This window comes from Gracilinanus agilis, chromosome 5 (genome assembly GCF_016433145.1).
Source record: "Gracilinanus agilis isolate LMUSP501 chromosome 5, AgileGrace, whole genome shotgun sequence".
Lineage (NCBI taxonomy): Eukaryota > Metazoa > Chordata > Mammalia > Didelphimorphia > Didelphidae > Gracilinanus > Gracilinanus agilis.
In genome coordinates, this window is record NC_058134.1 from 273292002 (window position 1) to 273308283 (window position 16282).

At 37.5% G+C, this 16282-nt stretch overlaps 1 protein-coding gene across 1 annotated transcript in view; it reads right to left on the bottom strand.

The window, feature by feature from the left end:
• Positions 1-14697, bottom strand: part of XPOT (exportin for tRNA) — a 35560-nt gene extending 20863 nt beyond the window's left edge. The window contains exons 1-6 of the mRNA XM_044678112.1: positions 14620-14697; positions 11239-11321; positions 9243-9299; positions 7129-7198; positions 4889-5107; positions 24-208 (exon numbers count right to left, since the gene is read on the bottom strand). Of these exons, the coding sequence (XP_044534047.1) occupies positions 24-208; positions 4889-5107; positions 7129-7198; positions 9243-9299; positions 11239-11321; positions 14620-14679 (674 nt within the window). The 5' untranslated portion in view covers positions 14680-14697. The remainder of the gene's footprint in view (positions 1-23; positions 209-4888; positions 5108-7128; positions 7199-9242; positions 9300-11238; positions 11322-14619) is intronic.
• Positions 14698-16282: the final 1585 nt, after the last annotated feature.

The following is a 16282-nucleotide window of genomic DNA, read 5'->3' on the forward strand; positions in this document are numbered from 1 at the left end:
ATAAAAAAAGATGAACAGCTTACCTATCATTGGCTATCAGGGTCAAGTCTATCCAGGAGACATAGGCCCCAACTACTTCAAGGCACTGGCATGTTACCTCTGAATTAGTATACTGATAATTTTGTAAGATTTGGTACCATGATTCCACCAGATTTGGAATGCACTGCTCCCTCATGGTATCTTTTATTAAGGTATTCCTACGAGCCTCCTAGAACAAAAACATTTCAACAAAGTAAAGACAGCAAGTTATAAAATTGTGAACTTCCACTCCTGTCTTTATGTAATACATTTTCCAATTTGTGAGGGACTTTTTTCTGGCTTATTTTCTATCTTAAGGTTAGATTTTGAACATAGCTAAGATGTAAATGTTTTTGCATGACTCCCCATGTGTGATAGCATAAAGGATAGGGGAGGGGCAGGAGAGAATTTGATTGCTGAAAACTTAAAAAAAATCTAACTGGTGTACACAGAAAGTAAAACACTATGGAACAATCCAATGTAATGAACTTTGCTACTAGTAGCAATGCAGCAAGTCAGGACACTTCTGAAGGACTTATGGGAAAGAATGCTATCCATACTGAGAGAAAGAACTATGGGAGTAGAAATGCAAAAGCAAAACATATGACATCACTTATCACATGTATATGTGGGTATGTGATTTGGGGTTTAGGCTTTAAAAAAATCATTCTATAGCAAAAATGAATAATGTGGAAATGGGGATCAAGTGAAAACACTTGTACAACCCAATGGAGGTGCTTGTGGCTCTGGGAATGGGAAAAGAAGAGAAGAAGGAAAGAAAATGAATCATGTAAACATGGGAAAATATTTTTAATCTAATTGGGAAATATTTAACAAAATAAATCTAAATAGTTTTTTAAAAGATTAGGTTTTTGGCAGACCTATGGAGAAGGAAAGAATGCATTACCAACCAAGAGATAAGAGAGCATCATAGGATGTACAATGAATCATTTTGATTAAATTAAATAGCTTCTTTTTTTTTTTTAAACCCTTAACTTCTGTGTATTGACTTATAGGGTGGAAGAGTGGTATGGGTAGGCAATGGGGGTCAAGGGACTTGCCCAGGGTCACACAGCTGGGAAGTGTCTGAGGCCAGATTTGAACCCAGGACCTCCTGTCTCTAGGCCTGGCTCTCAATCCACTAAGCTACCCAGCTGCCCCCATTAAATAGCTTTTTGTACAAACAAAACCAATGTAACTAAAGATTAGAAGGGAAACTGAAAAAAAATTTTTAAATAAATTTCTGATAAAGGTCTCATTTCTCAAATTTACAGAAAATTAAGTCGAATTTATAATACAAGTCATTCATTTGACACAAATGAGCAATTTTCAGATGAAATCAAAGCAATCAATAATCATATGGAAATGGGAAATAAAACAACACTGAGGTACCACTTCACACTTCTGTCAGCCTGGACAATATGATGGTAAAGGAAAATGATAAATGTTGGAAGGGATGTGGCAAAACTGGGACACTAATGCATTGTTGGTGGAGTTATGAACTGATCCAACTGATCTGGAAGGCAATTTGGAACTATGCCCGAAGGGCTATAAAACAATGATCCTGTAATACCACTTCTGGAAATCATAAAAAAGGGGAAAGGACCTAATTGTACAAAAATATTTCTAGCAGTTCTTTTCCTAGTGGCAAAGAATTGGAAATTGAGGGGATGTCCATCAACTGGGGAATGGCTGAACAAATTGTGGTATATGATGGTGATGGAATACTATTGTGCTATAAGGAATCATAAAGCAAGATGATTTCAGAAAGACCAAGAAAAATCTACAAGAACTGATACAAAGCAAAATAAGTAGGACTGAAAAGACATCGTACACAGTAACAGCAATATTTTATGATGATCAACTGTGAATGGTAACTATTCTCGGCAATGCAGTGCTACAGGAAAGTTCTGAAGGACTTATGACAGAATGCTATTGGGGGCATCTGGGTAGCTCAGTGGAGTGAGAGTCAGGCCTAGAGACAGGAGGTCCTAGGTTCAAACCCGGCCTCAGCCACTTCCCAGCTGTGTGACCCTGGGCAAGTCACTTGACCCCCATTGCCCACCCTTACCAATCTTCCACCTATGAGACAATACACCGAAGTACAAGGGTTTAAAAAAAAAAAAAAAAAAGAATGCTATTCACCTCCAGAGAAAGAATTACTAAAGTCAGAATGCAGATCAAAGCATATTATCTTTCACATTACTTTACTTATGGTTATATTTTGGGGTTTTAGCTTTATATGAATATTCTCTCACAACAGGGACCAACATGAAATTATGTTTTTACATGTCTAATCCCGATCAAGTGGCTTACCATCTCTGACAGGAGAGGGAGACAATTTGCCTCTTATAAATTTGGAAATGTCATGTTAAAAATTGTTATTACATGTAACTGGGAAAATATATTGGAATAAAAATAAACAAATAAGATACTGGGGGAAAAAAGATTAGGCTTTGAACCATTTTGACAGACTCCACTACTTATCGGCTCTGAGACTACAGGTCCTGTAATTCTTTGAATATCCTCTTTCTTTTCTACTTCTCAGTGCCAAATACTAAACTATAAATAAACATCATTTAGATTTCAAAGTGCAATTGTAGGGCAAAAAGGAAAAGCTATAAATAAAATTAGTTCAAAATGCTTTTAAAACACTACATTTGGGGGCAGCTGGGTGGTTCAGTAGATTAAGAGCCAGGCCTAGAAAAGAGATCCTAGGTTCAAATCTGGCCTCACACACTTCCTAGCTGTGTGACCTTGGGCAAGTCACTTAACCCCTTAACCCCCATTGCCTAGCCCTTACTGCTCTTGCCTTGGAATTGATAGACAGTATTGATTCTAAGATGGAAGGTAAGGGTTTTGTTTTGTTTTTGTTTTAAATAGCTCTCTAATATAAAATACAAAGCTCTCTGTTGCCCAACACTTGGTCCCAACTAATCTCTTCAGCTTCATGATAGAGGGCTTCCTTCCCTGTACTGATGGACCAGCAAAACTGACCTGTTCTTTACACATCGAGCATTTGATCTCTGTCCCTTTGTACAAATCAGTGCTTATGCCTGAAATGTGCTCTCTCCTTCCTTATCCCCACCTCATAGAACTACTCATTTAAAACTCAGCTTATTGGGTCAGCTGGGTGATTCAGTGGATTGAGAGCCAGACCTAGAGACAGGAGGTCCTGGGTTCAAATCTGGCCTCAGACACTTCCTAGCTTTGTGACCCTGGGCAAGTCACTTAACTTCTGCCTTGGAAGGGATACATAGTACTGATTCTAAAACAGAAGGCCAGGGCCCTCAAAACAAACAAACAAACAAATAAATAAATGGAAGTAAAAACACTTCCTTTGAGTTTTCTGTTGTGTAATCATACTTATGATAATGGGAGAAAGACCATGAGGTCATAGGATCCTAGATTTAGAGCTAGAAGGGAACTTGGAGATCCTCTAGTCTAGTGGGTCAGACTTAAATAGAAATGGGGATGGGGGAAGTAGACTGGGGAGGTGTCACTAAATCAATCACTAAACCATGAGGATGATCCCTGTGGGTGCACATTCATATATGTTTTTATTCATTTTTAGGTTCAGAATGTACTCAGGTACATACTTGTACTGTCAGTCAATCCCCACATTGGCTAAGAGGAGGTGACTTGCCCTGGGCCAGATAACTAGTAGGTGACAAATTGAGACACAAATTCATATTCTCTAAATTCAGTATTCCTTTCATTTCAATGCAGAACAGTGACCATTGTGCTTTCCTAAACTTTTATGAGGATTCCCTTTCTAAATTACATTCTAAATTACATGATAATTGCTATATATTTTGTTAGAAATAAAGGTTACAGTAACAACATCTGGTGTATCCCAGAGTCCTTGATCCATAGGTGAGAAGATCTAGCTGAGAGAGGGAGGGGTCTTGGGGAAAGAGTTCAGCTCCTAGTCCCAGATGTCCTGAATTTAAATATGGTTGCAAACATTTCCTAGCTGTGTGACTTTTGGATAAATACCTTCACCTCTGGTTGCCTTGATTTCTTCATCTGTAAAATGGGTTAGTAAAAGCACCCACCTCTTACAGCATTGTTGTGAGGTTCAAATGAGGATAATTGTAAAACAATGTGCCCCCAACATAGAGAAGGCCCTATATAAAAACCTATTCCCTAACAATGTATCACATAATCTTATGCAATTTTAAAGTCTAATTTCACAATATACCTTATTGGTGCTGCTATTAAACCAGCGTCAAATTACGCCTCTCATCGGTTTATTTATAGCTCACTCCTATAGTATGAGATTTTATGTTTCCCCAAGGTCAGGTGATGCCTCATTTCTTCAGCTTAGGAACCATAGACCTTATCCCAGTACCATGTACATATTCAAATATGCAAATGAATGATATAGGCAGAGAAAATACTTTGCCATGAAATTAACACCTCACCCAGCAAGCAAACGAGGAATCTTCCATTCTTGCTGTGATGCATCCACATTAAGAGCACAAAGCACCCATTTCTCCAGCATTTAAACTGTTGCCACTTTCCACACAAAAGTTGACTCTAGTACTGACACCAGGATTGCAGGCTATATATAAATTCTATACAAGCCAGATTTGGGGAAGAGGCTAAAATTCTGTATTTGAACTAACACAATACATTCCATAATCTAAGCGGGTAACATTCAAAGCATCAATTTATAGAACTTCTGAGTTATTTAAAAAAAATTTAAGAAAAGTAAACTCAGGACGGATCTAAAATGTTACTTCATCTAAAAGAGAAATACACTTCAAAACAATTTTGTATCTTTTCTTATCTTCTACTAAGATATGGCCATTTCACTGTAAACAAAATCCATAAAGCTAAAAATCAATACATTTAAGTTACTTGCCTCTGATGTATGAACTACATCCCGATCCACCAATTCTGCATCAATAGCCATGAGGATTCTGAGGTATAAATCTACTCCTCTGGGGTTAAGGTCCACTACTGACAGAATATCAAAGAAATACTTGGGCCATTTGGTGAGATATTCTGTAACAAAGAGTAACGCGAAGACTTGCGCTGCTTTGTTTCGAATGAAAGTCTTCTCCGGTTGGGGATTCAGCATCTACAAGAAGCAAGTAACACCTTGAGTACAGGACAAGCTCAGTGACAGTTCATAGCACAAGCTGATTTCATAATTTATCTACTTTAAGGATGTAAAATTATCTTCACCTAAACTTTCCACTGTTAAATAGGAGTTGCTTCGAGAATACTGAACATTATGCCCCAAAGAATTAACATGATTAACAGATTAACATGTTAGGTCAAAAAATGGGCTTGGTATTAAAGGGCTAGCCAAAAATGACTCAACAAAACTGGGGATTGTAGAAGGGGGGGAAGGTGGAAATAAAAGGATGTGAGGTCATGAGCTCCCTTTTACCATCTATGCAAGAACTACAAAGGGAATTCTAAATCATTCCTTATATGAAAATACTCTTTCAAAGTTTTTCTTAATTACTTGGTAATTAAATGTCTTCATTTTACACAACTGCTTCAAACATATCAGAGATGACCTAAAACAGACCAAAAAAAAAAAAAAAGAACTTTCCATATATAATCAGGGCAGATGAGGTCCTTTTTAAAAATTACTCTCCAGGTCCTTTGAATGAGATTCTTTGCAATAAAACAGAACACTAGTGCTCTTTCAAGAACATAATGAAAACTCTTCTAAATTTACTGAAACTAAAAATGACTCATTTAGCCTATCAGGATGCCACTAGGTTATGTTCACATCATGCAATATTATTTGCTTAAATTCATTCAAGCACCCAGATACTGTAACAAAAAAGCCCTTACTTTCAACTTTCAAATGGCCAAATCTGAGAACCCATTTCTTTGAGTTTCAAAGTAAGAATTGGTGCAGGCCTTCCTTTACAAACATATTTATCTCAGCTGTACTATGAAGTTTTAGCTTATTCCTTGTGGATTTGTCAAATGCAGTCAAATGTGTACATCAAGCACCATGGAAACCAGAGAGCACAAGCACTGACACTGTCTGGCCACTTCATGAATTGTCAGGGCAGGATATAGTTAGGATGTACTATGGAGTCTAATTTAAAATCAGAATACTAAAAATGTCATTTTTTACAGAATTTCAAAAGTGCTTATAAAGTTGTTGCTTTCATTTCCCCTCATTTTTAAAAACAATCTTTACCTTCCCAATACAATGTATTGGTTCTAAGTCAGAAGTGCAGTATGGGGGGCAGCTGGGTAGCTCAGTGGATTGAGAGCCAGACCTAGAGACAGGAGGTCCTAGGTTCAAATCTGGCCTCGGACACTTCCCACCTGTACGACTCTGGGCAAGTCACTTAATCCCCATTGCCTAGCCAATACACAGTATTGACTCCAAGACTGGAAGGTAAGGGTTTAAAAAACAATTAAAAATAAAATTTTAAATTTTATGGGCTAGGGAATGGGCTACCCTCAATTCTTTTCTTTCAAAAGAGAATACTTCTAGGGGCAGGTAAGTGGCAGAGTGGGCAAAACGCAGAGCCTTAGTCAGAAGGTCCTGGGCTCAAATCTGGCCTCAGACACTTACTTGCTAGCTGTGTGACCCTGGGCACATATCCCTCTTTTGCTCAGCCCTTGCTCTTCTGCCTTAAAAGCTGTTACTAAGTCAGAATGTAAGGATTAAAAAAAAAAAAAAAAAAAGAATACTTCTGAAAGATTATTTAGCTCTATCAAAGCCCTCAATGGAAAATGGAAATCCAGCAACAGATATTGGTTTAAAGACTTAGTGGTTGTGTGGCTGTGTGCGGGTGATGTTGGGAAACCTTTTATTGCTATTGTAAGATTTAAATCAATATCAATAACTCTAAGTATTAATTTTATAAAGCTTACTAATGATCACTTGAAGTAGAAAGAATAAAAAGGAAATAGAAGTATAAAAACCTAATTATCTAACAAAAATAAGACCACGTAAGTTCTCCTGCCTGGCCCAAAAGCCCACTTCTGCAGCTGCGCTCACAGAAAGAGAGCAAGGGGTGGCGCCTCCCTAAGTTAGCACATAGCATAAGAGGGAACATGGGAAGCTGGGATTTAAGGTTCTGGGGAGCAAATCCTCATTCCACAGCATCACTTCCTTACCTGAGCTTGGAGCCAAGTTATAAGAGTTTCCCTAATTAGCTGCTGTTGAGCTGCAGTAAGTTCCGAATACCTGAAACAAAGCACAAGAAAAGTGAGACTGCCTCCTGGCTGAGGAGAAAGATTACAAGATTACCAGATCTGGAGCCAGAAGAGTCCTGGGCTGGAATTCTGCCTTTGACAATTCCTAGCTAAGGTAGGCAAAGTCTGAGGCTAGGTTTCCTCACTGGTGAAATAGGTAATAACTAGGTTGTTGTGAAGATCAAAGGTGATCACATAAAGCAAGCTCTATATAAACATCACAATTAAACAATCTTCAAAGGCTCAGTGGGTTAGTCTATGAGAACAACTGGGGAAGCAATTCATATACAATAAAGTGCTTGTCATTCAAGATAAATTTCACATTTCACAAAGGCAATATTTCTCCAGTTGTTAAGCGAAACCCTCAGATGATGTGTGGGCAGAGCAGAAGCCCTGGGTCCTGGTCTCTTGTGACTCCTTCCCCACCCCCCCAAGTATAGCTCCACAGCTCAGTCTCTGTCCACCTTACAAATGCTATCTCCCTCCCTCCCCAGTCTTCCCCTCACACTGTCCCACTAGCCCTCCTCATCCATTGTCCTTCATCTGTCTCCTCTGTCATCCCTGATACATACCCACAACCCCCTTCCACCCCACCCCCACCTCTGGCAGGAGAACACATGAGCCGTCACTTTTCTTTCCATGGCATCCCCCACCTCTTTGTTTGCGTTAATTTCCTGTTTTCCCTTCATACTAGGAGACATGAAAGAACCCAAGAACAGTGAAATGTTTTAAGATTCAAAGAATATAAAATTTTAGGAAAACTTTATCCATAGCTAGTAATGGCAAACCTTTTACAGAGTGCCCAAACCACCAACTGTGTGGAGAGGGGGAGGGAAGCAGCCTCACACTGTGTCCCTCTGGTTTTCTAGTAAGGAATTCTGTGCTGAAGCGAGAGCAGCGTGCCAAGAGAGGGCTCCAAGTGCCCCACCCCAACACGCTGTGCCAGAGGCTCACCAACAAGCTATGCAGTCTCTAGTGTAAAACATTTAAAACTTAACCCCTTTTATTAATTTATCTGAAGTCTTTTCTTAATCCAAAACTTCAATTCTTTCCTCCCTTCTAAATTACTAAGTAAATATGAAGAGGCAACTGACCGTAATTAAAATCAGTGAGTAGGATTTGATTATTTTCTAACTTGAACTCAGACCTCTCCTTTGACTCTAGGCTCAATTTGTGACATTGCATTTCCACAGCACAGCACTCAGTTGCCTCTGATAAGGGGGAGGTGAGTAGGCCAAGAACCATTTCCATGGCTGACAGGCATCAGTGTATGCATGGCTACATGCATAGTAAAGAGAATCCTCTTTACTATGTCTGACCATATAATAGTATTTCTACAACATGAAATTAATAATGTTTTGTTCTAGTTCTAAAAATAACTCTTGAAGATGCTCCTGCATTTGGCCTTCTTTCTCCTGTTTCTCATTGAAATAGGTATTGATTTCACTTTGAGGCTTGTCTGAAGGTGCCACAAGAGGCATTTTGTTCCCTAACTTAGTGGCGGTCATAGCTATCCAAGGTGACAAAGTGCTCTCCTCACCACACCCCTGAGAGGTAAACCCTAGTACCTTGGAAATGGCCCTGGATCAGAAGACTTGGATTTCAATCTGACTCTTTCACTGGGAGAGAAATTAGCAAAGTGACTTGGCCTTTATAAGCTTCAATTTCCTTCCTGTTCAATTAGGGAGTTGTTTGATGGTTTCTAGATCTGGAATTTGTGAGTCTGAATTTAACTAATTTTGACCAAATTTACTATGCTGAAGAGTCCAAGATATTTTGTGTCCGATGAATTGTGTGGAGGTCTACAGTTCACAGAAAGCCCAGATGAACCATTTAAAATGAGAGAAGTCACAGCAGAAACAAAATCAGAAAGCCAGGGCCTTGTGAAAACTTATTTGCCATTGCATTAATGACACCAATTTTTGTTCTAATTTTCTGAAGAAGAAAAGCTAAAAAATGATAAACTGTATGATGAGGTGAACAAAAAACAGTCTATCTCCTCCATGGTAAGAAGGGAGAGGGAGGGAAAATCTCACTTGAATTTCACTTGGTGTTCTAGAACTTGAAAGCAGAAGAACTTGACATGATCATCGCTGCAAAAAAAAGGGAAAAAAATAATTGGAACATGGACAAAAAAAAAAAACAAAGGTAAAAAAAAGCAACAACACATTTAACAGTAAAATCTATTCCTGAATCTTGAGATGTTAATAAGTTTGGTGGATTGAAGGGTCAACTGAAAATACAAAGTATTCATATCACCAATTAACCAGTTTAAAATACTGGGCTTTTAAAAATAATCTTTCGGTTTTCTATAAAACTGCACTTTTAAAAATCATGTAAGCTAACCTAAATTCTAGAATTTCACTCATATACCAAAACAAAATTTCTCCTTTTAGTTTAACAAACATGGGACAAAAAAAAACACCTATCAATTTGATGTGAAAAAAATTCTTGACAACTAAGAAATATCTTAAGATACTAAAACCACTAGGTCTCTAAAAGTAGAATGACATGCTGAGAAACCTAAAGACTGAGACTAAGTCACTGATGGGAACTCTAGTCTTCCTATCCACATCCCAAGCCTGTCCTCACTAAGTAAATGAAGCTCCACCACCAAAGAAAAACCAGGATGGGGAGGCTCCCAGAAACATTGCTGTTTGTAAAGTGTCAAAATTATAACAAGCACAGTGCTCATAAGCTAAGGAGAATCATTCCCCCCACACCTCCCCTCCCACCACAACTCCTCCCCCATCTTCCATATTAGAATCAATACTGTGTGAACATGTTCTCTGAAGCCAGGTCAAATGTGAGCCCTTCCTCCAGGGCAAGAGTGCTTCATATTAGGTTGGGAGGAAGAGAGAGGTGGAAGAAGGTCTGTCAGCATGTTTTAGTGTTCTGATAATTTTTTTTCAGTATAATTGGTTTCTTTTCTTTTTTATTTTATGCATTTAAAAACATCATTCTAAGATAGGGTTCAACAATTTTCCTCAGACAGTTGTTAAAAGGGCTAAGAACCTTTACGAAGCAGCTGCCTGGCTATTGACTCAGACAACCACAAACTACTATTATCTAGTTTGTATTGTATTGGCTAAACATTTCCCAATTACACTGTAATCTGGTTCCAGCAGGATGTGTCAGCATTCTGCTCTCTTGCTACCACAGGAGCTAGCCCTCAGCCAGGTGACTGTGTCATGAATCACTATTAAAAGCTTCTTTAAAAGTCACAAGGAAGGGGTAGCCAGGTGGCTCAGTGGTTAAAGTGCTAGGCCTGGATCCTGAGTTTAAATCCGACTCTAGACATTGCCTAGCTGTGTTACCCTGGGCAAGTCACTTAACTCTAATTGTCTAGTCTTTCCTGCTCTTCTGCCTTAGAACTGATACTTAGAATGGATTCTGTTAAAGTTTATTTAAAAAAAAAAAAAAAAGACATAAACGACATAGAACACATATATGTGTTGGATCAGAAAAGGATCTGGGCTCAAATCCCAGTTCTGATACTCATAATCCATGTGGCTCATTTTCCCTCATCTGCAAAAAGAGGAACATTGACTAGGTGAAATTTAAGGTCCTCTTCAGTTCTAAATCTACTCCCTCCTTTAATTATATTTCAAGACCAATATTTATATCAGATATTATTTCCCTCCATAACTGCAAGTGAACCCAATTCCATGGGTTCTTGCATGACCTACAACATTTCAAACTCAAAAACTGATAATATAAAGTTCCTTTAATTGAAGACTAATATCACCTATGCCTGTAATCTATTCCATTTTTTAAACCCTAGAATTTGTAGTTATTTATGGGCGTCCTCAGTTTATTAATTTGTTCCTTAGTGTCCCTATCTATTTGATGGTTGTATGTGAAGTCATTCAAATTATAAAGCTCCATGAAACGTTTTTGAACAGAACTAGAAATGTCAGAAAAACCTTGATTTCTTCTTAAAATTTAGCGAGGTTTCAATTTAAATCCTTCTGAGATGAAGGGACTGGCAAAGCCTAAAAAAGTTCTACAAAAGTATGATGTTTTAATTACCTATATGTCCTTTGGGCCAGAGCTTCTGCACACACCTGCCAGGCATCTGGGGAAATCTTTAACTGTTCAAAATAGGCCAGTGCCTATATCAAAAAAGAGAAATTCGCTTAAGAATTAAGATCAGTGTTGCACCATTTCCAAAACAAAAATTCGGCAAACACTACCTAATTCATTATGGATCAGAAAATTTACTAGAATTCCTTTTATACCAATTTGCTATCCAATTTTATCTAAATATCTAATCTAATAATTTATAAACTTAAAATAAAAAGATTTTTGTGTTCAGAATACAAAGTCATCTCTCCCCCAACTTTTACCAATAAGCATCAGTTTGAAATCTTAACCCTTTCCTTGTTGGGGCCTAAGAGTTGTTTAATAGGATATAATAACAACTGAACAGGAAATACAGCACTAAAGAAGAACAAACAAGCCTCTACTATATCATTTGAACTCCCACAAGACAGAGGAGATAGCATATTTTGTCAACAAAATCTTTAGGAAAAACTAATTAAAACTTTAGAAAATACAGAATCTAAGAGGTGGTCAATCACCAATCCAATTTGAGAAGGAATTTCTTCCCTTCTAACTTAAAAGTCATACTTGGGATACTCTCAGTTTTAAATGAACCACATTTGTATGGAAACAAGTTTAACATTTTGTGAAACTTGCTTCAAAGAGTACTTGGGGAAAATAAACTTGAATTTAAGATATGACAGCATGAATGAAATTCTGCAATAATGAAAAAAACAACAAGTATTGTAACAACAAACGTGCTGTTAGTATCTTTGAAGTGAGTATAATTTTATATACTGTCATACTGTTGTTTCCAAAGAGCAGCAGCAACAATTCAATTTATAGCACAAAGCACACGTGAAAGCAGAGACCCAATGAACACTATGATAAAATGACTCAACAGTAACTGGATACAAATTATACTGCTTTTAGTCCAATACAGAAAATCAGGAACCTTTGCAAACTGAGATAATCTGGCTGATCCAGAGACACAAAATTAAAACAATTAAACTTGTTACCCATCTCTCCAGATAATGACAGGTCACACAAATGAGACACTAGATTTTCTAAAGTGATCTGACAAAACATTCCTCATTCTTTAACTGGAGAGTTTTTGGTTGCTCTTGCCAATCATTTTGAATCCATTTCTACCTGTATGTTCTTTTTTTGAAGACATAGTGAAGTTATCAACTTCCCACAAAGCTCTCTTCTAGTCCTACTTTACTCTTTTGTTCACTCTAAGCAAGCAGCAGCTCAATCAGGTCCATTACCGTCACTCAAGAAAACTCAAGAACTCTGGATGGACAAAGTGCGGAAAGAACAGCAGAGGATGTGACTTCTGGCCTATGACCTTAGAAAAGTCACTTAACCTCAGTGGGCCTCAGTACCTCATCTGTAAAATAAAGAGTCTGGACTCAACGGTTTATAAAACTATAATTTACTCACGTACCCCCTTGCTCCGGCCTCCCTCCAATAAACCAGAGATAGACAATGAAATCATAAGGAAATAAATGAGTCTCCATAATTCCTTTCCTCTGCTTTTGTGGCCAACACTAGAACTATAATCATTTGCAACCCAAACCTCTCCTCCTCTCTATCCTTTCCATCTAATTCTAGTATACTTGCTAGCTGTGTGATTCCGGGCAAAACACAATCCTATCTGCTTCAGTTCCTCATTGATAAAATGAGCTTGAGAAAGAAATGGCAAAGCACTCCAGTATCTTTCCCAAGAAATCCCCAAATGTGGTTATGAAAAGTCAGGCACAGCTGAAAAAACTGAACATACAGAACTGTATACAATTTCTCAAGAGTTTTCACATAGTGTGTAATCTATTTTAAATGTGGATTTCTATTGATGATCTTTGACAATTAAGCAATAACTATTCCTGTAAGGCACTGAAGGGTTTAGTCACTAATCAGAAAGTAGCTTCTAACTTCTTTTTATTTGTTTGTTTTTAGGCCTTTACCTTCGGTCTTAGAATCAATACTATATATTAGTTCCAAGGCAGAAGAGTGGTAAGGGCTAGGCAATGGGAGTCAAATCTAGGGCCTCCCATCTCTAGGCCTGGCTCTCAATCCAATGAGCCACCCAGCTGCCCCCTCAGACTTCTTTTAACCTCAAACCATCTGCTGTTTCCTCAGTGTAGGTACTCTCTCCATGGCAAACCACAACTCTTCTACCCCTTAGTAGCAGATCCCAAGTATTTCAGGGGTCAAGCAAAATTGGTCAGCTAGTGATCAACTTCTGATAATGAGGATCTGCCAATTTAATTCATCCTTGTCACAGAATAGGTACCTCAAAAGTGTCTCAAGGTTGGTAAAGAATTGCCATCACTGGCACTCTGGTGGGAGAGCCTTTAAGAAACTCAAGATCATCTCTATGCTACAATGAGATTTCGAAATAGGACTTCAGTAAAGGAATTGCCTACTATCCTATTAAAAACTGGGTCATTATAGGCAAGCAAAGCTGTTATTTTAAAAAAGCAAGGGAAAACCAACACCTGTTCAAGTAAGAGACAAAAATGTGACCATAGTTACATGAATTATTAGTATCGTAAATGCCCTGTGCATATGGTGCTTCCCACTGCAATAGGAAACTGAAAGAAAAAGGGAGTGAGAAAGAAGTCCTTTCCTCCTCAGAATAACTGAAGCTTCAAAAGGCCTGGAGGCATGGAAAAATTAATTACATTTATTCTTTTGGCTTTTTTTTGGTATCATGTTTGCATTCAGGATGAATTCCTTCTAGTTTGGATTCCTTAAAGAACTCTATTAGATGATTAAGTTTCCTAAATACAATACCACCTCATTATTTTATCATCCTTTGGATTCACATCAAAGAATCATTTTACCTTTGAGGTGCTTCAAGAACTAAATTTCTTAGGATAGAGCCCAGGATAAAACCACCTCATATCAAATTCTACTCTGTGCCAAATACTGATAACACCAAGATACATATTTTTTTTTAAATCTTAGGTTGTAAATGAATAGAACTAATTTAGTGAGACACTTTACTAAAACTTTAGATATACAGCAATTAAGTGGAAGATTCCCTTTATACCTTTAAACAATTTAACAGTTTGTAACCTTAAATAGAAAAAAGGAAAGGATACAATATAATATCCCAAGTTTCTACACTCTCACATAAATCTCTACGAATTCTTTTAAAAGGACAGATCTCAGTTTGATTTCAGCACTCCCAATGAAGCAGATTTCAAATCACCTTAATCCTAAATTTTCTACACAAATATTCAGCATTGTTTATTCAGAGCATTATATATTAAAAGATTAGTATAATCCATTATCTAATGAAGATGCAAGATCATGCTACATTTTAATATTTTTTTTAAAGATTAGCCAAATTTAACATACCCTTTGTCTGAAGTCTGCATCAGCATTTGGATTTAGCCCTAAGAGGGCCTGTTCATCCATGCCTGCTGCTATACTCGGAGTTTTCGAATCTTAATAGGCTTGCCCCCTGATCTCACAGTGGAATTCACAAACATCTACAGACAAAAAAAGGTGCATGTCAAAAGCATGACAAATGAAATTGTCACAAAATGTTGCAAAAAAATCTTTTACAATCTAAGTTTGTAAATATGATTTTATTGAGTCCCCTTTTTGTTTTTATGGATATATGGGTTTAAATCAAATTAGAATAATCAAATTTTAAGAGAAAGTAATTTCCAAAAATCCAATACATTCCCCATTATCTTGTTTTTCCAAGATATGATTCTAAGTAAATATATAAAAACATGTTATAGATAACAGTAAATCTGGTATTTCCCATAACTGTACCTTATAACTATAGTAATCTAGTTGTTTTAATACTTGAAAGTTTCACACAAGCTAAAGCAGAGGGAAAAAATTCAAGTTTTCAAATAAAAAAATCAACACATTAGCAGCATGGTTAGGGAAAAGTCATTTAAATCTCTTTGAGACTTAGTTTTTTCACCTGTAAATGGAGATAATAATACCCTGTACTCATTTGGTTACTAGAAAGATCAAATGTGAAATTTTACAAACCCTTACAGGGTCTCTATGCAAGCATCTGCTATTATTACACAATCCTGCAGTACCCAGGGAGGGGAGGCAGTACCCAGAACATGGAGGCAGAGGGGCCTTGGATCTGAGTCTCGGTTCTTTTCATTACCTGTTAGTTGGGGAGCTAAGGCAACTCAAAACCTGAGCTACTCTTTGCAAGATGAGGGAGCTGGACTGGAGGACTCTCAGCTCTAAACTTGGGAGCAATTTAAGAATTAAAACTACATAGTATTCCCTCTCACACCCAAATCTTTTCATCAGAGTGGCTGACAGAGTGAGCCTGATCTGTAGCATTACCTTTCCTTGAGGACCTGAGTAGTCAAAAGAAAAAAGAAAAAAGAGAACCAGAAGCTCATTTGAATTGAACCCCTTGAATTAATGAACCATTAATTCTACTGAAATTGATTAAGGCTTTTCACCACCTAATGCTAGAAATATACAAAACATACAGAATCTGAATACTTAAATCTTACAATTAAGTAATGACTACCCTTATCCTGTGAGCCTTAGTTCAATACCTTGTGAAAATGCAACATATGTACTTCTTCTATCAACTTTCTAGTTTATGAGTGATTAGGAAAGGCTAAGTTAATAATCTAGAGCAGTGGTTCCCAAACTTTTTTGGCCTACCACCCTCTTTCCAGAAAAAAATATGACTTAGTGCCCCTGGAAATTATGAAACTATTTATTGAACTCAGAATAGAATGTAATATCAAAAAAAAACAAAGTGGCCATCACCACTCCCCCTGGATCGCTGGGGGGGGGAGGGGAGGAAAGGGAGCACCCACTTTGGGAATCACTGATCTAGAGGAAGAGAAAATGAGAAACATTAAAATAATGTGTAATAGTCACTAAGATGATGCCTCTAATTTGAAAGACCAAAGGTTCAAATTTGTTTTTCACAATTATGGAGTTACCCTTCTTAATTAAATTACAGGAATGAGATCTCTTCTAGCACAGGAATGGCAGGCACTAAGCTAAAAGGCAGTCA